We start from the raw sequence: 27534 nt of genomic DNA, 5'->3' as shown, positions 1-27534 counted from the left end.
AAATTGATGCGTTCAATATTATGATATATATCTAAAATATAAATAAAGATATGATATGATTTTTATCATATCATCAAAATATAATTGATTCATACTACAAATAAATATCGGTGAGACACTTGTATTAAAAGACCTACTCAAAAGAAAATAAGCAAATATATTTTCATATTCGTTCCCTAATCCAACTCTACTTATGAGATTGTCTCGTTCAGAGACCTGCTATGCTAAAAATAAATAAATAAGCAAATATCTTTACAAGTCCGTTGCCTACTCCAACTCTACTTATATCTACTCATAATCTTGGTATGATTAGCATGAAATTTGGATTATATGTTAAATTTTAGGTCTAAATCAATATCTTATTCTATTTTATATTATATAAACAGAAAAAAAGAGAGGTTAATGTTCTTTGCAAACTTCAATATCTCAAGCTGAGAAGTCTTTTGATGTACGTAAATAGATATATATTATCCAATAAAGATTGAAGATTTTCAAATTAATTTTTGTAATTATAATTATCCCAAAAATCTCGCCTCTCGATCAACCGAAGTTCTAACAAACCAATCCACCTCATATTTTATTATATATATATATATATATATATATCCAAAGGCCAAAGCAATATATATTACTATAATAACACATTATATTATCGTATTAGCTAGCATATAACGATGGCCACAGCCGGCGGAGCGAAAACCACCGTTAAAGAAGCAGTGTGCGTCACCGGAGCAAATGGTTTCATCGGCTCCTGGATCGTGAAAACCCTTCTTCAAAACGGCTACACAACCATCCACCTCTCTATTTTTCCCGGCTCGGACCCTTCTCACCTCTTTTCCCTCGCCGGCCCCGCCGTGAGGCTGGTGGTTCACGAGGCCGACCTCCTCGACGCTGACGCGGTGGCCAAGGCGGTAGAGGGATGCGCGGGTGTCTTCCACGTGGCGTCGCCGTGCACGCTGGAGGATCCCAAAGACCCTCAGGCGGAGCTGGTGGACCCCGCCGTTAAGGGTACCCTGAACGTGCTCGCCGCCGCGAAGAGGTTCGGAGTGCGGCGCGTGGTTCTGACGTCGTCGATCTCCGCCATTGTGCCGAACCCACGGTGGCCGGAGGGGAAGGTGTTTGATGAGACTTCGTGGACTGATCTTGACTACTGCAAGTCTCGACAGGTCTCTTTCTCTTTCTGCCTCCTATGAAATAAATATTAAATTTTTAACGATCTTTAATCAAATATTATTTAATCAAATATTAACTATTATCAAAAGGTAAATTTTTTTTGGCCTTGTGTGTGTGCAAACACTTTTGAAATTATCGTGATATTAGACATTGAATTGAATATTTGTTGCAATTAATGGCTCAGATCATGTTTGGACGGAAAGATTTGAATCCTTATATTTTTAAGGCTGATGGTGTATGTATTGTACACCGAGGGTTACCAATGGTTACACATTGCATTGAAAGCACAAAACAAAATGTCAAAATTAATCTTTAAAAAAAATACATAAGGATATTTATGTATTATGTAATGTGACAGAAATGGTATCCAGTTTCAAAAACTTTAGCGGAACAAGCTGCATGGGATTTTGCCAAGAAAAACGGGTTGGATGTGGTAGCCATAAATCCGGCGACGTGTCTCGGGCAGCTTCTGCAACGGGGATTGAACGCAAGCTGCGCCGTGTTGCAACAGCTTCTGCAGGGTTCTCAAGATACGCAGGAGTATCACTGGTTAGGGGCTGTGCATGTCCAGGACGTAGCTAAGGCACAGTTATTGCTCTTCGAAACTCCGGCTGCCTCGGGTCGATATCTTTGCACCAATGGTATCTACCAGTTCGGGGATTTTGCGGACAAAGTCACCAAACTCTTCCCTGAGTTCCCAGTTCACAGGTTTGATGGTTTCTCTTTTCAGTATGTTAATATTTGTTTGTGTAACTTATTTCTCTAGCCACTCTGTTCGTGGCTGCCGAATTTCGCGAAAAATAATTCATCTTCGTGTTGTGTTGATAATATGTCGATGTCATATGCTAAACCTGGTTCAATACAGATTTACAGGCGAAACGCAGCCCGGCCTGGTGGCTCGTAAGGATGCAGCCAAGAGACTGATTGATTTGGGATTAGTGTTTACACCAGTTGAAGATGCTGTGAGGGACACAGTTTTTAGCCTTAAAGAAAAGGGCTTTCTGGGGCAGCTACAGTCGTCATCTTAGATCTAATTTCAAGTTTTTTTGTTTATGTTTTAAGTTTTAGCAAATTCAAATAATTTAGTTCCTTCTTTGGTGTACAAGTTTTCTGCATATTTTTTGAACAACTACTACTACTTCAGTTTGATTCAAAATGACATATCCTAGTGAAATTTTGCAAGTGCCATTGTCAATAGCTTAGGAAAGACAAATAAAGTAACCTAAAATTCAACTGTTTTAAACACAATTAATGACAATTACACATCCAATAACACACAATTTCCTTAAACCGATCTTTGTAGATCATCATCACTCAAGCTTTCTTCACATCAGATATGAGATTGGATGGATATCGGACGATATCCTGCCCGTCTAACCATTTCCAGACATGACAAGTTATGTAACAAATGCACTCTATACGTTCATTTAAACACAAAATTTACATGTACATTTAAAGAATACAGCAGCACTACTTAGGCTCTAACCTTGTAGGAAGATAACCTGCACTGTATGAAACCAGGCTTTCATTACTATAAGGATGATCATAACCTCTGTTTACTCCATAACTTGCTGATGATGATGCGGATTCAGCGTTGGGATTCAGACCACACAATGCCATGATGTTCTCTAGTTCTTTAACCACTTCGCTCATGGTCGGTCTGTTATAACCAGACTCGTGGACGCATCTCAAAGACAGATCAACGAACTTCTCTGCACTTCTTTCTGGCATACTAGAAGCAATTATGGGGTCAAGAATATCTTGAAGACCGTACATATCTTTAGATACATCCATTGCCACCTTCACTTCTCTAACAATATATCTCCCTCTCTCAATCGGTGTTCTTGCAGTTATAAGCTCCAATAGCAATACCCCGAAGCTATACACGTCGCTCTTTTCTGTTAACTGTTGTGTCATATAATATTCAGGATCCAAGTATCCCTGATTTTAGGAAAATAATTTAAGAAGTGATGCATCAGTTTCTGTACCATGGAATAACACAACATTTTATGTTCAGAGAGAACGGTTTGAAATCTACTAACCATTGTGCCTTTAACTTGAGTTGTAACATGACCCTTCTGAGATTCATCCATAGGCTTGGACAGGCCGAAATCTGTTACTTTCGCATTCAATCGATCATCTAACAGAATGTTGTTCGATTTGATGTCCCTGTGTATGATGGGAGGATTCGCCAGGTCGTGCAGATATTGCACACCTTTGGCTGCTCCAAGAGCTATTCGAAGTCTTCTCGTCCAATCTAATCTGATTCCTATCTTCCCTGCAATAAAGAGTCTTCACATTATCAATACCCTTTCCATTGGACGATGGTTGCATAAATAGCAGAATAAACTTGAATATCCCTCTCAGACCCCGGAACCCGAACAAGCAAGACTCTTATATAATGGGTTCCGCTAACAACTATTGCACCTCTATAACTATTCTGGCTTCAGGTTAACCAAAATTGTTAGAATAGTCAATTCCATAGTTTCACAATACCATTCAGACTACATACACAATCTGATATTGAAGATGAGTATTTCAATACAAACACATAAAATTTTCTTTCTTATTTTGTATTAGCTTCCACTATCAGCTAGAAACACTTATGTTAAGATTACACGTTAAGACAACATGCTAGAGCGTGGAAACATAAATCTTGTCATCGGTGCAGATATATCATCTTAGTTGGTACTTTCATAGTTTACTGTCCACATTAGAATCCTGTGAAGAAAGAATATTTTCTAGCTTCTAATAGGTGTTCTGTTGTTTTCTGAAAAAAAAAAACATTTAAGACGACAACATTCAGCATGTGTTTTTTGATCAATTCTAGAATATAAAACTTGTGATCATATTAACCGCGGCACTTGATCTGGAGTCAGGAATTCCTCCTCTTCGGCCTTGCTTTGGTTGTGCCGAAAAACAACCTCACATCTAGAAATGTTGACGGTTCTAAGGTGAGAAGATCTTTGGTCTTTCCATAATTTCCACGCAAACAAAGAACTTCCATGTAAAGTCTCAAAATCCTCGTGAGACTTGTATCACAGAGATTGAGCATCACATAAGTGAAAAGGGCAGAAGTACCTGAAAGACTGTCCCTCAATGTGCCATTTGCTATGTATTCGTACACTAGCAATTGTTCACCTTGCTCGAAACAAAAACCCTCAAGACTGACAACATTCTTGTGATGAACTCTAGACAGAAGTTCGATCTCAGATTTGAACTCCTGTCCACCATGTATAGATCCTTGCCGAGCTCTTTTAACAGCAACCAGTTGCCCATTAGGAAGAGTTCCTCGATATACCTGAGAAATTTACAAAATGAGAGTGAGCATGTGAAGCAAGAATTATGTAAGAATTCATGAAGGAAATTTTTTTCCCATATGAATGCATTGGTACAAATTTGTTTCCACACCTATGGTCTCAAAAGTTCTACAGCCAGAACACGGCTCTATCATTGCCTCTATAACACGATCAGCTGTGTATAGTAGAAGGGTTTTTGTAGAGATTTTCCATGCATGAAGAATGCAGCGCAGAATAATGAAAAAGATGCTGAAAACATTAACAAAATGATGAACCTCAGACCTTCCCGTATCCACCGCCTCCAATCTCATTGGCCTCTGAGAAGTTATTTGTGCTTTTCTGAAGTTCTTCAAAAGAGAAACATTTTGCCCCTTTTATCTGTGGAACTCCACCACTATCTTTATTTTTTTCCCAGGATGCTGCGAGTATGAAAATGGTCACAACTCCAGGGGAGTATAAAAGATGAAGTGTACCTAACTTTAGCTGATAATGAAAATATGACTCAAATCTTTTAACTTGTACAGTAACTTGGCAACATGTTTTGATTGGCTTGCCCAACATGCGCATTCAATCTCACAAGACAGTGGATAAACTTGTTGCTACCCAACCAACAACAAAAATTAACCAAAGCCAAGCCTCATAAACATACCGAAAGGATCGCTCTTTTGGGTTGCCATTTCGGCTCTTCTCCTATGGCGGAAAGCATAAACTCCTGCAATGAGTAATAGCAAGACAATGACAGCTCCACCCACGGCTGCTCCTATGATAACTTTATTGTTTAACGACTTGTGCGACCGATCTGCACTCAGGCCTGAAAGATGAAATGAATAATCTCATGAAAAAACAAAGAATTTTGGGTAATTCATTTAATGCTAAGATTTTGAACAATAGTCCAGTTTACCAGGAAAGAATGCATAGCTATTTCCGATGAAATAAAAGGGTCCAAATTCGCGTGGTGGCTTGAAAGTTTGATTGCTTAGAATAAATCCGATCCCAGAAATTCCAGATCGATTGAAATAATCTTGGCCAGATGGAAAAACCTGGAGACTCAGTTCAAGGTAGTTGTCTAAATTTTTTGTTGGATTACTCAGAAAAACTGAATCCACCGGAAGGCTACGAGACTGAAATGTAACCATCAATTTCTGTTCAAGAGAATTATAAACACTCGAGTTTCCAAAGGAGAAGGAAGGAGCACGGAAAACAAGTGTTCCTGTGTAGGGATATGCACATTTGCACTTCGGACTAGAAATTTGATCTGATGCACAAAGGGGTGGCACACAATTTTCTGCAGGTGTTGAGTATGAGTTGTTAAAGGATTGCTGAGTTATGCTGCAGTAAGCATCTCTTGTTCCTTCTTCACATATTGGGTTGCCCACAAGTCTGCATACATACATGCAAACTAAGAAGAAAGTCCTTCAAAGAACAATATGGAGGCTCTTGAGTAACTTATAACATACACAATTTGAATATTGTAACCAGCTCGTTGAGTAAACGCATCAACGAAGTTGTTCTGTAAGTCAATCAGCTGCAGTTGCCTGCTATAATCGGCACCAATATTCAAGGTACCATTGATCCGATTGTTCTTCAACGAGCTGATTGACGAGAAAAACTGATCATAGTCACCAATATGGGAATATGGAAGCATGTAATGCGCTAATGATACAAGATGTTTTACTAAACAAAGTTTACTGACACAATCTGCAGCTGGGAAAGGCTAAACAAAGAAACTGGAAGTTGCCCCTGAATTTGTGTTTTGTCCATAATACTGCATGTTCAGTTATTATATCAGACAACATCATCAAAACCATTATGTCAAACTATATATACATATATATAGAGAGAGGGTGGTACAGCGAATTCAAGGACTGCAAAGAGGAAAACCAGGGCGGAATATCTGTTGCATCAAATGAATTATTGCTCACGTCCCTGCGACATTAAGCTTTGTTGTCATACGGCTACCCGTTACATTTTGGAAGTTTTAGGGATCATGGTGTGATAAAACATAGATAAAACCTACTTTAAAAAATCAGTAAACTGTTGTTTGACTTACACATAGCTGAGCACATTCAAGCCACTAAGATCAGGCAAAGGCCCAGTTAACCTATTGTTTGCCAAAAACCTGCAACGATCAATATGAGATGGGTTCACATTAGAAAATTTGATGCTTCATGAAATGTTCCACAGATGAGGAAAATAAGCATTTCTTTTTTACTTACAGCTCCTGGACGCGGGTGAGGTTGCTGAAGTTCGCTGAAACAGAACCATTTAAAGCGTTCTTGTCAAGCCGTCTGCAGCAAACAAAGATTCAGACTTTGCAAATAAAACAACTGCAAAAATAGAAGGTAGATAATCGGATTATGTTACTTACAACACTTCGAGGGAACGCACAAGCCCCAGAGTAGAAGGAATGCGCCCTGTTAGCTGGTTGTTTTCGAAAAGCCTGATCAAACAAATGTTTTTAGAACAAAGCTAAGCAACATTCATTGTAGCACACACGAGAATCAAGATTGGTTGGGTTAACTAATTTAGAGGGACCTACACATGTATAAGAGTCATGTTTGAGCTAAATAGTTGAGATGGTATTTCACCAGATAACTGGTTGTTTCCAAAGTGACTGCACAAAGTTGAGGGGAAAGTGAAAATACAAGAGCAAGACCTCTAATATACTCGCAAAGCGAAGTAATCGTGAAACAAGAAATGCATACAAGTGTTTCGTTCCAACAAGCATATCGAGACCAGGGCTGGTTGCATTGGAGACAGGTATAGTTCCAGAAAGCTTGTTATCAGCTAAATCCAGCCAATAAAGGTTCGATAAATGTCCGATAGAAGGCGGTATCCCACCAATGAAGTTGTTTGAATTGAGAGATCTTCAAGAAAAGTGAGAAAAAGGAGGGAAATTGGAAAATGTTTAAAACTTGTTCGATAGTCCTGCACTTAAAACACACGGTAGGGAGGCAAAAAAAAGTAAATTCCATACAGAAAAACCAGTTTTTGAAGCGATCCTACTGAAGGTGGTATTGGACCAGAAAATCCGCAACCGACAAGTATTCTGCAATGCGTTTAAGAATCATCTTAATTGAGGAATAAATTTTACATCAACTGGTAACCGGAATATCTGAAAATATTCTTACAAGCTAGTTAACTTCTTCAAATTTTCAAAAGAAGGCAGCGATCCGGTTAAACCTTTGTTGTATGATAGATCCCTGTAAACAAAAGCTAATGACATCTCGCAAATAGAAACAAAAAGCTATTAGTATGATACCTTTGAGGCTTTTGCAGCTGTTCTTGGATCCATGAACTCTTTATGCTTTACTCGCAAACTTGAAAAATTTACAAATTGCCCGAAAAAACGAACAAAAAAATTGTTTCTTTGATGACGGTTACAATTAGAAGTTGTTTACATGACCAGAGGTGTAACAAACTGGAAAAACAAGAGAAGAATAGAGAACCCACAGAATCAGCAATTCGGATAATCCTCCAATGTCTGATGTTAGCTGACCACTTAAACCAGTGCTTGCCAATGTGCTGGAATCAGATATCAGGATTAAATTCATTAACTGCATTAGTTATTTATTTTGTGATGTACAATGTATACAATAGATAAGATTTACATGGAGACGATACGATTATTCGTGCAGCTAACTCCATCCCAACCATCTCCACAAGGATCAGCCCCAACCCAGTTTGCTGGTACATTTTCCCATGCATCTTTCAGGGCCTTTAGAGCAGGAACTGCATCACAGATTCACAAAAAACAGTTTCTTGAAAATGTAATGGTTCTGGATTCACAACCATAGATTACAATAGATAATGGCGCAAAAGAATGAAAAAAGATGCAAGAGTAAAACACAATCGCAACAATCGTTGTTACACTAGAGCCAAAAAAAGCAACAAAAAGACAGATTACAAAAAGGACTAGATTCCAATTTTTGCAAACCATGAAGCAAGTTAAAAATCACCATTGCAAGTAATCAATTAGCTGCCTCTGGAGGTTTGTTAAAGAGACATTCATCCATCGAACCAAAATCAGAAAAGAAAAAACTCGAAATGCATAACGGATAAATCACATCCTCAAGAAATGAACCAGCATATACGAGTGGGAGCAGTCAGCTTATCAAATTTCACGTGTAACAATTCATACATAGACGACGCTCTCGAGAGTAACTTACAATCCTGTCCACTAGTCAATGCTGCTATGGTTGAAACTTGGACTAAAGCAACCAGCAGAGAAAGATGGAATCTCCAAATCATCACTGCTTAAGAAACTAACAATCGTTTGTAATGTCCGAAATCGTACCAAAAAACAACGTTTCAATAGTTCACAACCATGTTTATGAATTATCCAGGAGAAACCTTCAAAGTGACACCTATTTCATGACATTGACTTCTGCCAACTACATTGAACTCATCCTCAAATCTTACCAATTCCCACCTGATTTATTAAACTTCTGAAAATGTCTAAGGTTCAATCATATACGAAAGTAAACTATACAGCCTTTCAACAATTGTTTTCAATTATTTTTTTTTAAAAAAAACCATTGGTTTTCATTTTATTAAGCTTTGTTAAAGAATTTGACCAAAAATAGGACCAATGGGATTACTTGTACATGTTCTCATGCACATATATTTATTTTATCTGATTCAACTTGTCAATTGCAAACGTGAGCCAGTTTTGCATACTTGGGAAATCTTCATCTTTCATACGTTTCAATACAAATAAAAAAATGGTAAGGGATATCCGTAAAACCAAAATATCAGTTAGGGACACGAGACGAGGAAATTTTTTTTTTTAAAAAAAAAACATAAGAAAAACACAAAACGCATCAATGATCAATTTTGTGATATGATCTTCTATTCAATTCGACTCACGAAAAAATATTACTTTTTATGCTGAAAATATTAACTCTTCACGGTAAATATGGACTCGATCGAAGGTCGACCCATATCACAGATATATCCACGCGACCATCTCACCTTAAACCTACACCTACTCTAACAAACGTGCTATAAACTAGTGTCTCTATGTAGGCATTTTGTGCTTGTACAGTTAGAATATTTAAACATGATAATTTTCGTTATTTTTAAATTAATGAATTTGAACACTAGTTTCTTTTAAGAGTGGCATAACTATTTAAATAGTTAGAAGTATAGATATTGATTTAAAAAATACTTAAATAATTTAAATTTTTTTGAAAAATGAATAATGTTACACCAAGACACCAAAACTAATTACTTCAAGGTCTAGTAAGCTTTATAAGATAGTGTAGATAATGCTTGTCACTTAATAATTATATATACATATATTTTTTTACAATTACTATTTGAATCTTTTTAATTACTACTATTTTAATTATAAATAATAACTGTTGGGTATAATAAGTATCTTTGCTCGGTCGAGCAGTTGAAACACGATGTTTTATTTATTGTACAGTTTAAAATATTTGAGTTGTACTGACATACTGTTACCACCAACTATAATGTTGTTTTTATAAATCGACAAGCGTTTGATATTACAATTGATATTAGAGTCAATGTGTGTCACGGGTTCGATTTTCGCCGATTGCAAAAGATACAATTATTAGGAAATAACCTAATGCTTGAGCAAAGTTTAAAAGATTTGAATTACACCGCTACCACATATTATAACTTTTGGTAGAAGGATGCTAATTAAAACATATTTGACATTAATTAAAAAATAATATTAGTGAAAAATAATTATTCTTGTACTAAAATAAAAATAAATGAGAATTTTTTCTTCCAACTATGAAAAGACACAATTGACCCGAAAGTGCTTAATTTATTTAAACCATAAAATGATAGTAATGTCAATTTCGATATTTAATTAATCATATCCACTCCCGTGTAAATCATAATTTCAATTAATTATGTTATTTATTGGGCTATTGAACTCTCAATTGCAGATATCATATATATATGAATGAATGAATGATGATAAGATATTTCAATTGGTCTAATCTCCCCTCCACCCTCCACCAAGCGATCGACCCTTTAATATGTTAATGTTATTATTAAATTATTAATAATCAAAGCACAGACAACGCATGTTCATAAGGGAAAATTCTACCCGGTCTGCCAGATCCAATGGTCCCGGGCCATTGTGCACATTACATCATGGTGATGTGCACAATGCCCGGGTCGTTGGATTGCCCTCCGGGCACTACCCCGTAGGGCAGCTAAGATGAAAGGGTCCGTGTCCTGATTTAATATTTAATGATCAAACAACCAGGATTAATTAATGTAAACAGCGAAAACGAGTTAAAAATTTGCGTTTGGGCCTACAGAAATTTCGGCATGACCTATTCGTAAATAGGACATCCCAAAAACCTGTACAACACAACCATCAATATATACTCGAAAATAGAGTCACAACTCCAATTTACAAACCTATAGCCGCACTGGCCAGGACTAAACACATGCAGAGCCGGCAAGGCTCGATCACACAAATAACAATTCAAAACAAGGTCCAAAACTATTTATACAGATACACAGGGCATCATCCCGGCAAATATAAAACTCGCTAAACTGATATATATACATATATCTGGGAACTCGACTCCACGCTCGCCTTACTGGGTACCACTAGATGACGCTCCACCAGATGCGTCAAATCCCCCTGGATAACCTGCTATGGAATCACAAACAACCACAGCATAAAAAGAAAACAGGGGTCGGACCCCAGTACGACGAACTATAAAAATTACGACAAATATAACTGACATGAATAAAATCAAGTACAATGCAATGAAATGCAATATAATGCGTGACAGGTATCAATAGAATAAGGGATACCAAATGAAGTCCAAACGAAACGTATCACAATAATCTCAGTGGCCACCCGTGGCAGGAACGCAGCAGACCTCGAATCATCACTGCTAATCCATACACGTAGCATCGGAGGGTGACAGGAGCGACCCGTCCAGCCTCATGCTGTCATCAGGAGTGTCGTACGTAGCATCGGAGGGCGACAAGAGCTACCTGTCCGTGCCTCATGCTATCTCAGGAGTGCACTAAACAATGTCACTCGCTCCATGATGACTCAATACATCTCAAGAGATCAATATCAATAGTAATCAAAGGAGTCAAGGCTCAACGTGCTATGAAAAATTATAAATAAATGAATACAATCATATAATCCACATAAGCACATAAAACACTTTATCACTCATTACAAAATACTTAATATCATTACATGTCATTATAGACGTCGTAATATAAACAGCTCATACGTACCTCAACCAACACTTAATTTATCACAGAAATATCTCAAGTAGTTCTCGAATATTCCAATCCTGTGGAAAACCATTTTATATCATATTAAACCATCCTATCAATGACCATATATCGAATATACGACGCTAAAAGTCAAATTACCTAAATATAAATAATCTGACATTGTCCAGAATTAGTTAATAAATCCTAAATTACTATAAGGCAATTCTAACACAGTTAAACATCAAAAGAATGCTTTAAACAACTTAAAAATTCGAAAATCCTAACTTATATACATCTGAAATTTCCAAAATTCTGCAATTAAGTCTGAAAATTTTGTTCGTTACCTCAAATCCACGAAATTGTTGTTCCTACATCCAAAACACAACTATTATCAATTCTTTGAATCAAAATCCAACCGAAAATCACAGACTTTGAACTAAAAATCTGCTCACCCTAAACAGCCTCTGAAATTGTGAGTAAGGACTACAAATTAACCTCAAAACGTCCGTAAATCGAACACCACAAAAACTGATGAGGATTGCGGCGGTAACCGGTCGGAAAACGTGGACAGAGGGCGGCGGGTTTTTGAGTGTTGCGAGGAAACCTTACACAAGCGGTATCAAAAGATAGGTCTCGTCACGAGGATTCCAAAACTATATTTACTTTTGAAATCCGGCCAAAAACAAAGAAGATACGAGCATTTAAAGCGACGGGAAGATTTTAAACAAAAAACAAGAACGAGAATGACGATGAAGATGAAGTTTGTGGAGAGAGAAAATATAATATTATTGTATATATCGTTATATATCCATATCTAGTAATTAGATATGTATTGATTTAACGTGTGTTCTATTTTATTCATTCGGGGTTAAATCTTGACCCGGTTCGAGTTATTTCACCTCTTGTGTGCTCTATAAATTAAATATGCATTTTAATATCGTCTATAAACCGATATTTAGTAATACATATTTTTAACACACGAATTAATTAATATAGTAAAATCGGGTCCTTACATTTCTCCCCCTCTAAAAACAAGATTTTGTCCTCGAAATTACCACACATCAAACTTATATACAAAGTGGTTAAACATCTACCACTGATAGTACATAGGAAAATTAGAGTACATGGAATAAGTCATCATATTTTCAAACAAGTGAGGCCATTCTTGACGCATTCTAGACTCCAATTCCCATGTGGCTTCTTCTCTCCCATGTCTACTCCATTCCACCATAACTAAAGGAATCGTCTTGTTCCTAAGTTGCTTTTCTTTACGATCAAGAATCTGCACTGGATATTCAACATAGCTAAGGGAACTATCCAACTCCACATCATCAGCCCTCAAGATATGAGAAGGATCTGGTTCATACTTCCGCAACATAGATACGTGAAATACATCATGTATCGCAAACAAACTCTGCGGCAAGTTCAAACGATAAGCCAAAATACCAATCTTCTCAACAATCTCGTACGGACCGATATAACGAGGAGCTAATTTCCCTTTACGCACAAATCTCATAGTACCACGAAATGGTGATACTTTCAAGAAAACAAAATCGCCAACCTGAAATTCTAAAGGTCTACGCCTGTTATTAGCATAGCTGGCTTGACGATCCTGGGCTTCTTTCATTCTTTTCAGTTCAACTTTTTCTTTCATCTCTTGAATAAACTCAGGTCCTGACAACTGTTGTTCTCCTACTTCTTCCCAACATATCGGAGATCTACATTTTCTGCCATACAAGGCTTCAAATGGTGCCATCCCGATAGATACTTGATAACTATTATTGTAAGAGAATTCCACCAAAGCTAAAGATTCTTGCCAACCACCACTGAAATCCATCACAATAGCTCGTAATAAATCTTCAAGCGTCTGAATAGTTCTTTCAGACTGTCCATCTGTCTGTGGATGATAGGCAGTACTCATGGCCAATTTAGAACCCAAAGCTGATTGCAAACTAGACCAAAACTTAAAAGTAAATCTGGGATCACGGTCTGATACTATAGTAACTGGCACACCATGTAATCGCACTATCTGATCAATGTACATTTTCGCCATTTTTGTATATGTCCAAGTACGATCATATGGAATAAAATGGGCAGATTTAGACAATCTATCCACAATAACCCAAATGGCATCACAACCACGATTAGATCGAGGTAGGTGTGTCACGAAATCCATAGTAATGTGTTCCCAATTCCACTGTGGTACTTCAAGACTAAGTAACATACCACCTGGTCTCATTCTTTCAGCCTTCACTTGTTGACACGTCAGACACTTAGCCACAAAGTCAGAAATATCATTCTTCATACCTTCCCACCACTAATGGGCTTTCAAAATATGATACATCTTTCGAATTCCAGGATGTATACTATGTCGACTACAATGAGCTTCTCGTAGTATATCTTCTTTCAAATCTATCAAATTCGGAACCATAAGTCTACCATTATAACGTAAACATCCATCAGAAGCAACAAGAAATTTCCCTGACTGACCAGCTAGAGTTAATGCTTTCAAATGATGAATATATGGATCAGTCTTTTGTGCTGCTTTGATTTTCGAAATTATTCGTGGTTCAACTTGAATAGATGAAACTATGAAATGATTACCTTTTAGCTCGATAAGTCCATCCTGAAGTTCCCAAATGCTCATGAAATTTAGAAATAGTTAAAGATGCTAACATCTTAGTATGAACTTTTCTGCTCAAAGCATCTGCAACTTGATTCACATTTCCTGGCTGGTATTGAATATCACAGTCAAAATCCTTAAGCAATTCTAACCATCGACGTTGTCTCATATTCAAATCAGACTGTGTGAATAAATATTTCAGACTCTTATGATCGGAATAAATCACAAACTGTTCACCGTACAGATAATGACGCCATATTTTCAATGCATGCACAATGGCAGCCAATTCTAAATCATGAACTGGATAACGAGTCTTATGTGCTTTCAATTGACGAGATGCATACGCAATCACGCGTCCATTTTGCATCAAAACACAACCCAGTCCATTCAAAGAAGCATCTGTACAGACAACAAATCCACCTGAACCTGAAGGTAATGCTAGTTTTGGAGCCGTAGTCAATTTCTCTTTCAAAGTTTGAAAACTAGCTTCACATTCCTCAGTCCACACAAAACGTCGATCTTTTTGAGTCAATATCATCATAGGTCTTGCTATGCCAGAAAATCCCTTAATAAAACGTCTGTAATATCCAGCCAGACCCAAAAAGCTACGAATCTCAGAGACATTGGTTGGTCTATACCAATTAAGAACAACTTCAATTTTACTAGAATCGACAGATACTCCTTGTGCTGATATCACATGTCCTAGAAATAATACTCTGTCCAACCAAAATTCACACTTCGAAAACTTAGCATATAATTGTGATGTTCTGAGTTTCTGAAGTACTAATGTCAAATGTTCTTTATGCTCCTTCCTTGACTTAGAATAAATCAAAATGTCATCAATGAAAACGATAACAAATCGATCTATAAACTCCCGAAACACGCGATTCATTAAATCCATGAAAACCGCTGGAGCATTAGTCAACCCGAAAGACACAACTAAGAATTCATAATGTCCGTAACGCGTTCGAAATGCTGTCTTGGAAACATCTTTCTCTCAAACTCGAAGTTGATGATATCCGGAACGAAGATCAATTTTAGAATATACAGATGTACCCTGCAACTGATCAAACAAGTCATCAATTCGTGGCAAAGGATACTTATTCTTCACAGTAGCCTGATTCAATTGCCGATAATCGATGCACATTCTCATCGTTCCATCTTTCTTCTTCACAAACAAGACTGGAGCACCCCAAGGCGACACACTTGGTCTAATATACCCTTTTTCCAGCAAATCTTGCAATTGCGTCTTAAGTTCTTTCAATTCTGCTGGAGCTAATCGATATGGGGCTCGAAAAATCGGACTTGTCCCTGGCATCAACTCAATGCTAAGATCTATTTCCCTCTGAGGCGGAAAACCCGGAATCTCATCAGGAAATACATTAGGAAAATCCTTGACGACAGGAATATCTGACACTTTCAATTTTTCCTCCTTTGTCGCATCAAGAGCATAAATCATAAATCCTTCATTTCCTATCGACAATAATCTAAACATTTCCATTGCCGATACTAATGGAATGCGAGATTGTGAATCACTACCATTAAAATTCCACTTATTGCCATAATACGGTCTAAATCTCACAATTCCATGAAAACAATCAACAGTAGCTCTATAATTCATCAGTGTATCCATACCCAAGATACAGTCAAAATCAGACATAACTAGTTTGATTAGATTGGTTATCATGATCTTATCCTCAAATCTAATCACACAATTCAAAATTATCTCATTAGACATCAAGAAAACACCAGCAGGAGTAGCAACAGACACAGTATCCAACAACGGAGTAAAAACAATCTCATGCTCATCAGCAAATGTAACAGATAAAAATGAATGAGATGCTCCTGTGTCTATCAAGATACGTGCAGGATAATAAAAAATATAGCAAATACCTGCAATAACTCCCCCAGGTGCATCTTGTGCCTGATCCTGAGTCATAGCATGGACTTGAGCCTGCTGTGGACCTAGAAAACGCTGCTGACTCTGAGGAGATGGATACCTAGGCTGCTGTGTTGGCTGTATCGGAACATAAGGCTGTGTAGGAGCAAACTGCGGTACAAGTGCAGATGGCCTGAACGATGGTCGTCCAGGAAACTGGCCAAACTGTTGTGGCTGAAATTGCTGTCTTCTAGCATTTGGACATACTCGAGACGAATGTCCAGCCTTCCCACAAGTATAACAAGTTCCTGGAAATCCTGTACAATGTGCACTCAAATGCTTACCATCACATCTGTCACAGTACACCCTACCAGACGATCCAACTGAACTTTCTGCACAACTACCACTGGAACTCGATGAACTAGACTGCTGTTTCTTTTTAAATGGTTTCCCCTTATCTTTAAACAAAGGCCTTTTCGCTTGCTGAGAAGATTGAATAGGCTGATATGAAGGTAAACCCATTGGTGTCTGTGAACTACTTCCAGCTCCTTGAGGACTAGCTGCTGGGATTGATTGTGGTTCACCCCTGAGTAGACTTGCTTCAATTTTCTAGGCCTTTTCTACTGCTTTCATATAAGTAGATGGAGTTCCAGTAGTTACCAACGTATGGATCGTTCGTGTAAGCCCCTTCAGAAAATGTGAAAGCTTTGATACCAAATGAAAGGTCCCGTGTCCTGATTTAATATTTAATGATCAAACAACCAGGATTAATTAATGTAAACAGCGAAAACGAGTTAAAAATTTGCGTTCGGGCCTACAGAAATTTCGGCATGACCTATTCGTAAATAGGACATCCCAAAAACCTGTACAACACAACCAGCAATATATACTCGAAAATAGAGTCACAACTCCAATTTACAAACCTATAGCCGCACTGGCCAGGACTAAACACATGCAGAGCCGGCAAGGCTCGATCACACAAATAACAATTCAAAACAAGGTCCAAAACTATTTATACAGATACACAGGGCATCACCCCGGCAAATATAAAACTCGCTAAACTGATATATATACATATATCTGGGAACTCGACTCCACGCTCGCCTCACTGGGTACCACTAGATGACGCTCCACCAGATGCATCAAATCCCCTTGGATAACCTGCTATGGAATCACAAACAACCACAACATAAAAAGAAAACAGGGGTCGGACCCCAGTACGACGAACTATAAAAATTACGAAAAATATAACTGACATGAATAAAATCAAGTACAATGCAATGAAATGCAATGTAATGCGTGACAGATATCAATAGAATAAGGGATACCAAATGGAGTCCAAACGAAACGTATCACAATAATCTCAGTGGCCACCCGTGCCAGGAACGTAGCAGACCTCGAATTATCACTGCTAATCCATACACGTAGCATCGGAGGGTGACAGGAGCGACCCGTCCAGCCTCATGCTGTCATCAGGAGTGTCGTACGTAGCATCGGAGGGCGACAGAAGCTACCTGTCCGTGCCTCATGCTATCTCAGGAGTGCACTAAACAATGTCACTCGCTCCATGATGACTCAATACATCTCAAGAGATCAATATCAATAGTAATCAAAGGAGTCAAGGCTCAACGTGCTATAAAAAATTGTAAATAAATGAATACAATCATATAATCCACATAAGCACATAAATCACTTTATCACTCATTACAAAATACTTAATATCATTACATGTCATTATAAACATCGTAATATAAACAGCTCATACGTACCTCAACCAACACTTAATTTACCACAGAAATATCTCAAGTAGTTCTCGAATATTCCAATCCTGTGGAAAACCATTTTATATCATATTAAACCATCCTATCAATGACCATATATCGAATATACGATGCTAAAAGTCAAATTACCTAAATATAAATAATCTGACATTGTCCAGAATTAGTTAATAAATCCTAAATTACTATAAGGCAATTCTAACACAGTTAAACATCAAAAGAATGCTTTAAACAACTTAAAAATTCAAAAATCCTAACTTATATACATCTGAAATTTCCAAAATTCTGCAATTAAGTCTGGAAATTTTGTTCGTTACCTCAAATCCACGAAATTGTTGTTCCTACATCCAAAACACAACTATTATCAATTCCTTGAATCAAAATCCAACCGAAAATCACAGACTTTGAACTAAAAATCTGCTCACCCTAAACAGTCTCTGAAATTGTGAGTAAGGACTACAAATTAACCTCAAAATGTCCGTAAATCGAACACCACAAAAACTGATGAGGATTGCGGCGGTAACCGGCCGGAAAACGTGGACAGAGGGCGGCGGGTTTTCGAGTGTTGCGAGGAAACCTTACACAAGCGGTATCAAAAGATAGGTCTCGTCACGAGGATTCCAAAACTATATTTACTTTTGAAATCCGGCCAAAAACAAAAAAGATACGAGCATTTAAAGCGACGAGAAGATTTTAAACAAAAAAAAAAGAACGAGAATGACGATGAAGATGAAGTTTGTGGAGAGAGAAAATATAATATAATTGTATATATCGTTATATATCCATATCTAGTAATTATCCATATCTAGTAATTAGATATGTATTGATTTAACGTGTGTTCTATTTTATTCATTCGGGGTTAAATCTTGACCCGGTTCGAGTTATTTCAACTCTTGTGTGCTCTATAAATTAAATATGCATTTTAATATCGTCTATAAACCGATATTTAGTAATACATATTTTTAACACACGAATTAATTAATATAGTAAAATCGGGTCCTTACATAAGAACTTTTCGTTCATAAGATATAAAAATAATTTAATAAAATTTTATTTACTCTAAAACAATAAAATCTATTGTGACTTTTGGTAGATTTTTTTTTTGGTTTGTTTTAGATAACAGCGTGGCAAGAAACAAATTGGAAAATTACTTGCATAAAAAATAAGATTAAGTAGAAAAAACAAACTAATGGTAATTTTGGAATATTGAATAAGGCTTCACCAAAAGTTTGTTATATTAGGCTCTGACTTTATTAAGAGTATAGATATTAATTTAAAGGTAGTGTTGGATAATGTTTTAAAAAAAATGTTTTTGAGCTTTTCCTTTACAATTTTTTTTTTAGAAATCAAAATTTTGTGAAAAAAGCTCAAAATTACTTTTTTTTAAAAGCAATTTCAAACACTATCTAAGATGTATTTATACATTATTATTATTGATATATGGTTTGTGAGTATCCAAAATCAGTTGGACTACACGAAGGAAAATTGATCGGTTAAACTAAAGATCAATTGAACCATTTCTGTTAGACTGTCCAGCTAGATTGACGAGATCAGTTCAGTTATGTTCAGTTCAGAAGACCAGTTCAGTTCAACTAGACTGAAATTTTAACGAACCATCTGTCATTTGTAACTGACGCATTAAAATTGAATCAATACAAATAATGATAAGAAATGAGAGTCTAACAGTCCGATTTTTGCCTATAATAACACTCGGTTTTCTGATAGAATTGTGTATTCTGCAACTAAACATCTAAAAGTTCGAGTAAAGAGAAGCAGATTTATCGCGCAAGAAGGGAGATCAGTTTGGGTAGCAATCAGTTCGAGCAACAACAGTGAAGTGACAACCGAAATATTATTCTTGCAATTTACAGTAAGTAGGCTTTTATGTTTTAACCCAATAGTATGCTTTAAAATTGTTCCAGCATGTTTAATTTGTGTTCGAAGCTTGAATTTCAAAAATTTGTATTTCAGATGCACTAAAACTTGTGAATAGTGGTAGGAGTATATATTCCGGACATTCTTGATTTCTGCCTCGCCCCTTAGAGGATTAAATTATAGGGGACTGATATCAGTTGATCACGAAATTCATTATTATTTTAGTGCATAAAATGACTATTGTTTATTTATGAAAAATATGTGATTAATATTCTAAGTTTTCTATTAAAAACGATTTCAAAAGCTGAGATGATTCCCTAATTATCCGAGTGACAACCATATCACTCAGCCATATAACACCCTCTCAGATAAGAACGAAGAGGAAATGGAAGATATGAACAGAACCACGCTTCATATTCTTGTGGAAACCATATTCGAATCCAGTAGAACACTGAGTAGTTTGATAGTTTGATTGAAATCAGTAGATTGATTGCCTCACTGAAACTGTAACGCCCCAAATTTTATCTTAATTGAGTTTATTTGAGATAATCGAAGATTACAGAGTTCAAGAGCCAACTTGTTTTTTATTAGGGTCTATTTTGCAATTTTTGGAATTTTTAAGGACTAAAATGCAATTATGAGGTTTTATATAATATATAAAGCTCCTTTGACTATTCTTTCTACTCTCCATCACCTCCTCCATCTCGTTCCCTCCATTGAAGCCGCCCATTTGCTATTTCAAGCTTTCAGATTTCAGTTTTCGGTCGATCCGTCCGTAGAATTTATTTTCGAAGGCATATTAGCGATCACAGCAGCGAGAGCTTCGTTCTATCATAAGTATTTCTCCGATCAGTTGTACTTATATTTTTGGATGTTGTTAGAATCGATTGAGTTTCGGTTATGTCGTTCTTGAGATAGTTCTTATCGATTATTCTCAGTTGGTTTTGAAATAGAGCGTCGTTCAAATTTGTTATGATTTTCGGAAGCATAATTCAAAAATGGGGTTTTTGTGATTTGTTTCGGATTGTTATTGTTGTTTTAGCATTGATTTGAGTTGTTTGCAATGCTGTACTGCTGTCTGCGTTTTCGGTTTGATCAGTTTATAGCCAATATGCCGCCGGTTTGAGTTTTGAGATTTTGAACCGTTTTGAGTTGTAGAAATTTGGCTTTTGAGTTTGTTCGACGTTTTTGATCTTCTTTTGCCTTCGTACAGATTCTTTTGAAGTTTGTCGAGCCCAGAGTTAGCAGCAGTCGATCGTCGAAGAGTTGGACGAAGAGTGGTAAAGACTTTACCTTGAGCGATGTTGTTGTTTAGGTTGTATAGATTCTGATATAACCTCTTTTGTAGCGTATCCAGAGTTGGAGCTAATTGCATCAAAAGGTACAATCAGTCATCGTTTTAGCGGGATAGCACACTCGAGACAATTGGTTCTTGAGTTTTCCCTTAAAATCACATACTTGCATCAATACTTGTTCTAGAATGTGGGACTTGTATTTTGTTGTTTGAGCTATTGTTATATGGCTTAAATGCTTCATGTTTTTCTTATGCATTCATCTTGAGCCAAACCTTTGATTTCAGTGGGCAGAACGACCCTTTTTGTTTAGACGTTTTGGGGGCTATACTGCGAGTGACCTGGGTTGTAGAAGTTCACCTAGCGTCAGCATACTCCTTATAGTCGCACCAAAATCTAGGGGTATGAGATACGTGGCACCACCTCGATTGGGAGAGTCGGTGAGTTGTTACGTGATCTCATCCCCGGGATCCCAAAAGCATAGCAGCAATTCCTTTTTTATCAGAATTGATATCCCGATTTTAAAGACATGCATTTCATTCGTCTTAGCATTGAATATGTTGCCTGGATATCATGTTGTTGATATATTACTTGTATTGCTTGTTATGTTTCTTTTACTGGGAATATCATTCTCACCGGAGTTATCTGACTGTTGTTTTGTTTTGTATGTGTACTTGGCAACAGGTGGGGCAGGATTGAGTCAGCGAAGACTTGGTTAGCATCAAGAGTGAGAGATAGAAGTGGGACTCGATTTAGAAGTCGTTTCAGCATGTCTATCTAGTTTATATTGGAACATGTTTAGAACTCGAACTTCTTATTATATGTTGTATCGAATATGCGAGTATTGAGGATTGTATGTTGTTGTTTCATGTTTATTGTACCTCATTATGTATTGAATGCATTTTTGGAGTTGATTTGGTATGTTAAATTTCTGGAAATTCTTGTTCAGAGCTGGCCACTCGATCGGTAGAGTTTAACCGATCGAGCGAGAAAGCTGCAGTCTGTTCTCTGTTTTGTAAAAATCTTGCCCGCTCGATCGGTTGAATCTTACCGATCGAGCGGCGCTGGATTTCTTCCGAGGCAATAAATTTTGAAAACTTGCTTGCTCGATCGGTTGAGTTCTACCGATCGAGCGAGGCACTGTTTATTTTTAAAAAAAATTATTTTATTGCTTTTAATCTTGGATCTTGTATGCTTAATTATTGTTTAATCCAAGATTAGATGTTTTAGAACCGAGGTCTCACAGAAACTAATGAATGTGTTAATTCAGTTAGATATATTGTAAGAAAACAAAAGAATCTAAAGAACAGAGGGGTCAAATGGAGGTACCGGCTAAAATGCTAGAGACCAGTTGGGTAGATCAGTTGAGTACCACCTAAATTGATAGAGACTAGTTGGATACATAACAGTTGAGTACCAGCCAAACTGATGGAGATCAGTTGGATACAGACCAGTTGTGTACCAACTAAACTGTTAGAGATCAGTTGGGTAGATTAGTTGGGTACAAACCAGTTGGGTGCGAGATAAATTGGTGGAGTTAAGTTGGGTAGATACCAGTTGGGGCCAGCTAAACTGATAGAAACCGGTTGGGAACTAGGAAGTCAGTCGAGTAGATCAGTTGGCTAAGTTATTCATGGAAGTTGAGGTGTTTTGTACACAAACTTCAAATGACAATCTGTGACGACCCGGTTCTTAATCTCTTAAATCACAAAATTAATCCAAAATCATGAATTCAATCTAACTTTAAGCTATAAAGAAAAGGAAAAGAAAATAAATTTTTTTTTTTAAAAATGAGCTGCGCTCGCGCGGCTAAAAAGTGCCGCGCGAGCGCACCCTGTTTTACTCAAAACAGAGGTGCAGCTCGGGGCTGCGCGCGAGCTGCTCTTTCCTACAGCTCGGGCACGGTCCTGGGCAGAAAAATATTCAGAAATTCTCAACCTTTTCTCAGCTTAGAAAACATTCTCAATCATCTGTACCAAGTCTAAGAAATCTCATACAAATTCCAAACTCGATCCAAAACATGATATATATACATAACCAATGTCTCAAGAATCTATACATGCATTTATTACATCAAACAAATCGCTAAGGAACGATAAATGACATCAATTATTTCATACTTCATACATGTAGTCTAAAACAAACTAGACCAAGGTTCCTTGCTTCTAAAGTTCAAGACATCATCTACAACCCGAGTCCTCACATCCTAGACTCTCTCCCAGCTGTCAATGACGTCGATGACTAGCTCCTGCCCCTTCTGTTGTCATGCACACATACAAAACAAGACAACAGCCGGATAAACTCCGGTGAGAAAACATTCTCAGTATAACCAACATATAGAAAGCGTTAAATAAATCATCTTGACTCTATTTAAACTCGACTCAACAAATAGAGTACGTAAACGCTTTAAATACAAATTGATTCACATAACTTCGAGGCCATCAAGATTCATAAATGATCTTGACATGGATATCCATCTAACGAGTTCGTAACCGACTCGCAAATAAGGTTAACAGCAACCTTGGCATAGAATCAATTCAATATAGCATCATATCAACTCGAAAATAAAGATCCACTACCTGTGATGGATCGACAACATCACAATCAAATCAAAAACATAAATAAGTATGTGGTTTTTTTGCGGGCCAACTCAAGATTAGTTGTTCTTGAGTTTCAAAGTCCCTACTTCGCGATGTCGTCATTATACCTTCGTTTATCTCGGTTCTGAACTCTTCAAATCTAAAAGATACAACCAAAATACATATATCAAACTTCATACCAATCTATCATTTCAGAAATGAGTCAAAACCATCAAGAATTCATCAATCAATCGCATTTCATTCCTCAACTCTTTCTTCGTTAGTTCAAGTCGGCGTCTTGTGTCGTTTAGCCTTCAAACTCAACTGAAACTGAATAAGAAACATACTATAACATTCAAAACATCTCAACAACAACTTCAACTCAAATATCGGCTATCAAAACAGTTCCAAAACTCGATTAAACCACGTAGCGATTCAAAATCGGTAACCGACGTAATCCCGAAACCATTTATTTTATTCAAACCATATGTACGTGCTCTCAATCAAGAAAACCAGCTGATATATCATTCAAAACTTCATCTCAATAGCTATAAAAATTGATTAACATGCTGGAATCAAGATTGGATACAAATAACACAAACTCATCAATCCGGTTTCGATATAGAATCGCATAAACATCGATAAACATAATCGAAAACTCAACATCTGATATCTATCAACTTTTGAGCTTCAAACCATACTGAAAGATATGAACACTTACATTAAATCGAAGCCCTCGTCGTAAGGATTCCAGAACAATTTACGGAATCGAAATCGGACAACCGGTTCAAAATTTATAAGGATTTGAAGATCAAAATTCTAAAGAAAACAAGAAGATCTCGGATGCTCTGTTCTTATTTTCTGAATTTAAGAAGGAATTACACGTGCACATGCTGAGTCTTGCAATAAAATTTGATAACTTTCAACCAAAATTGCACTTTAGTCCCTCAAGACTTCAATAATTGCAATTTAGTCCTCGGCCCTTATTTTCATTCAATTTCAATCCTAAATAATTTAAGAATATTAGAATTTAAATCAAAACTCTAAATATTCCCAAATTAAATATACTCGGATTAAAATTTAATAAATTTGGATTAATATTAATTAATCCGGGGCCTTACACAATCACTTTTGATCCAGAATAAATTTTGTCTATTGTAATATATCGACGGAAACGTCTTTTTGAAATGAACCTAACCTAATATCATTCTATCATATTAGCACCACTCAAAAGCCCCAAATTCTTTTGTTTTCATAAAGATATCATCGATTTTCTGATTTTTTTCTATTTTTCAAAAACTTTGAAGATTTTTCATTTTCACACCACAAAGTATTTTCACACCTAATTTGGTACACTTCATGTTCATGTCTGTGAGAAGTTTTGGAGAAATTTTCATGCAATTCAGAGATAGAAAAGTTTTTGTCTATTTTCTTTTCATTGAATATTATAGAGTTTGTTGATTTATTTCATTCCATTGATTGAATGTCTATAGTATGATCCTTGAAATAGTAAACTAAACAATTCTCTTTATGTTTAGGATATAGGACATGAATGACCAGGCCAGTTACATTAAGCAGTTAGATAGAAAGTTATACCAGCTTAGGGGGCAAAATGTGTGCCTAGAGCAGGACAAGCGTAAGTTACTAGAGGTTGAGATGCGTCTACGTGTTGATTTAGAGAAGTTTGCCTATTATCAGAATGATGCACAAGATAAAAATAGTGAGAAAATAGGAGTTGGAAGCACTTAGGGACCAAAAGAGCAAGCTAATGCTCAAATACACGATCTGCAGAACACTGTTGAGGTCCTCGGTGATCAAAATATGGTGCTGCATAACCATATAGACCTTCTACAAATGGTGATTGAAAATTATGAAGAAGAGGGAGAACCTGAAGACGATCCCGAAGAAAATCTCGAAGAAGATGAGCCTGAGGAGGACCCCATGGACTTAGGATTGGGAGATGCTATAGACTAGACCGGTAATAGTACCTTCTAATAAGGATTATCAGATATGCATTTCCTATATCGTTTATCATGGTCGTGGATAATTCCTGATCTATGAATAATTCCTGATATGGATTCGAAGGTGGTGATAACCTGATTGTGTGAGGTCGTGGTGGCGGGTTGGAGGTCATAAACTTGAGTTTCAGTCATGGCTGCATTTCCGTTGGGAACGGAACCAGATTCTGTAATCGATCGGAGATGAAGGTGCACGACGGTGCTACAAATCGAGGAGGGAGATATTGGCGACCGCTTGCACTTCGAGGATGATGATTGTGGCGGCCGTCGAGGATGGCTGGGGATGGAGGTGACGCCGGCCGGCTGATAGCGGTCGCCGGTGGTGAGACGGTGGCGGTGCTGACGCCGGCGGTGGATGATGTTGGCAACGATGAACTCGGTCCATGACGGGGATAGATGCGTATGCATATCTATATACACACAGAATGCTACATGTTTTGAAATATATACTTAATTATCATGTCAAAGTGTTTGATGTTATTACTTCTTGTTATTATTATTATTATTATTATATGACGACGTGATTTATCAAATCATGAATTTAGATTTGTAAATTTTGAGCATGATACTCAAATCTCTGATTTTATTTGTTCAAAAATTTCAGTATTTCACTCAAGGCGAGAAAATATTTCACTCTTTTTTTTAATAAAATATGTTGTTGATTTATATTGAGTGGTAGTGGTAAGGATGCAGTAGATATATATTTTTAAAAAAATATATATTTGGTGGGGTGTCCGCTCCGGGATAAAGTATTGTCTTTGTTGAGGGCGAACCGAAATACTAAATTTTTTTTGTTGATCGAGAGGAACCTATCGATAATAGTGAATGAATTTTCATTATTTTCAAAAATTAGACCGTGGGGTATAATGACGGTTATTGCGTTTGCCCACATATGGGTGTTGTACCGCAACTGCTATTTCGGTGGATGCGTTAGGACCGCCACTTATAATATTTTCAACGGATAGTTTTTCGAACGCCTGAGAAATTTTTGTCTTCTAAGAAATATTTTGAGGGAATGCGTTTTCTGCAATCCCTTGGATTAGTGTTTTCGATGAAAACCCTTGAGTTAGTTTATTTCGCATAACCTTTTAGGTTGGTGCATTCGATATAGCCTCCTGGGGCTATGATTTTGTATAGTCTATAGGACTTCATGAATTTTTTATGGTTATCATGACGTGATGAATTTTGTGACATTCATTATGACTTGATAAATTTTTTATAGTCGATATGACTTCTTCTGAAAAAATTTTTATAGTCGCTACGACTTCTTCTGAAAAATTATTTTTTTATAGTCGTTATGACTTCATGAATTTTTATAGTCATCATGAGTTGATAAATTATTTATAGTCACTATGACTTTTTGAATTATTTATAGTCACTATGACTTTGTTGAATTCTTTAGTCACTATGACTTTTCCTGAAATTTTTTTTATAGTCACTATGACTTTTTCTGAAAATTTTTTTATAGTCGCTATGACTTGATAAATTTTTTTTATAGTCGCTATGACTTTTTCTGAAAATTTTTTTATAGTCTCTATGACTTTTCTTGAAATTTTTTTTATAGTCATTATGACTTCTTCTGAAATTATTTTTTATAGTCGCTATGACTTCTTCTAAAATTTTTTTTATAGTCGATATGACTTCTTGAATTATTTATAGTCGCTATGACTTTTTTGAATTGTTTATAGTCACTATGACTTTTTGAATTATTTATAGTCAATATGAGTTTTTTGAATTATTTATAGTCGCTATGACTTTTTGTTGTGCTCTAAAAGAAATAACGTA

General features: G+C 36.7%; 2 protein-coding genes across 2 annotated transcripts; one reads left to right on the top strand and one right to left on the bottom strand.

Moving 5' to 3' along the window:
• The first annotated feature begins 550 nt into the window (after positions 1–550).
• On the top strand, positions 551–2355 carry LOC140866336 (cinnamoyl-CoA reductase 1). Its single transcript, XM_073271312.1, has 3 exons — positions 551–1166; positions 1532–1881; positions 2039–2355. The coding sequence occupies exons 1-3, from the start codon at positions 675–677 to the stop codon at positions 2199–2201; spliced, it is 1005 nt and encodes a 334-aa protein (XP_073127413.1). The 5' UTR covers positions 551–674; the 3' UTR covers positions 2202–2355.
• Positions 2356–2448: 93 nt separating this feature from the next.
• On the bottom strand, positions 2449–8857 carry LOC140862999 (leucine-rich repeat receptor protein kinase HPCA1-like). The gene is made up of 19 exons (XM_073266077.1): positions 8642–8857; positions 8084–8204; positions 7926–7997; positions 7604–7675; positions 7450–7521; positions 7178–7339; positions 7012–7086; positions 6841–6912; positions 6689–6760; positions 6523–6591; positions 6324–6398; positions 6166–6237; positions 5930–6064; positions 5374–5852; positions 5122–5283; positions 4755–4891; positions 4255–4474; positions 3216–3451; positions 2449–3114 (listed from the first exon to the last, which is right to left on the bottom strand). Exons 1-19 carry the CDS (start codon positions 8721–8723, stop codon positions 2644–2646), a joined length of 2856 nt encoding a protein of 951 aa, XP_073122178.1. The 5' UTR covers positions 8724–8857; the 3' UTR covers positions 2449–2643.
• Positions 8858–27534: the final 18677 nt, after the last annotated feature.

Source organism: Henckelia pumila, chromosome 4 (assembly GCF_033568475.1).
Source record: "Henckelia pumila isolate YLH828 chromosome 4, ASM3356847v2, whole genome shotgun sequence".
Taxonomy (NCBI): Eukaryota; Viridiplantae; Streptophyta; class Magnoliopsida; order Lamiales; family Gesneriaceae; genus Henckelia; species Henckelia pumila.
Note: the sequence above shows the minus strand (reverse complement) of the source record. Positions and strands in the feature narration are given on the sequence as shown.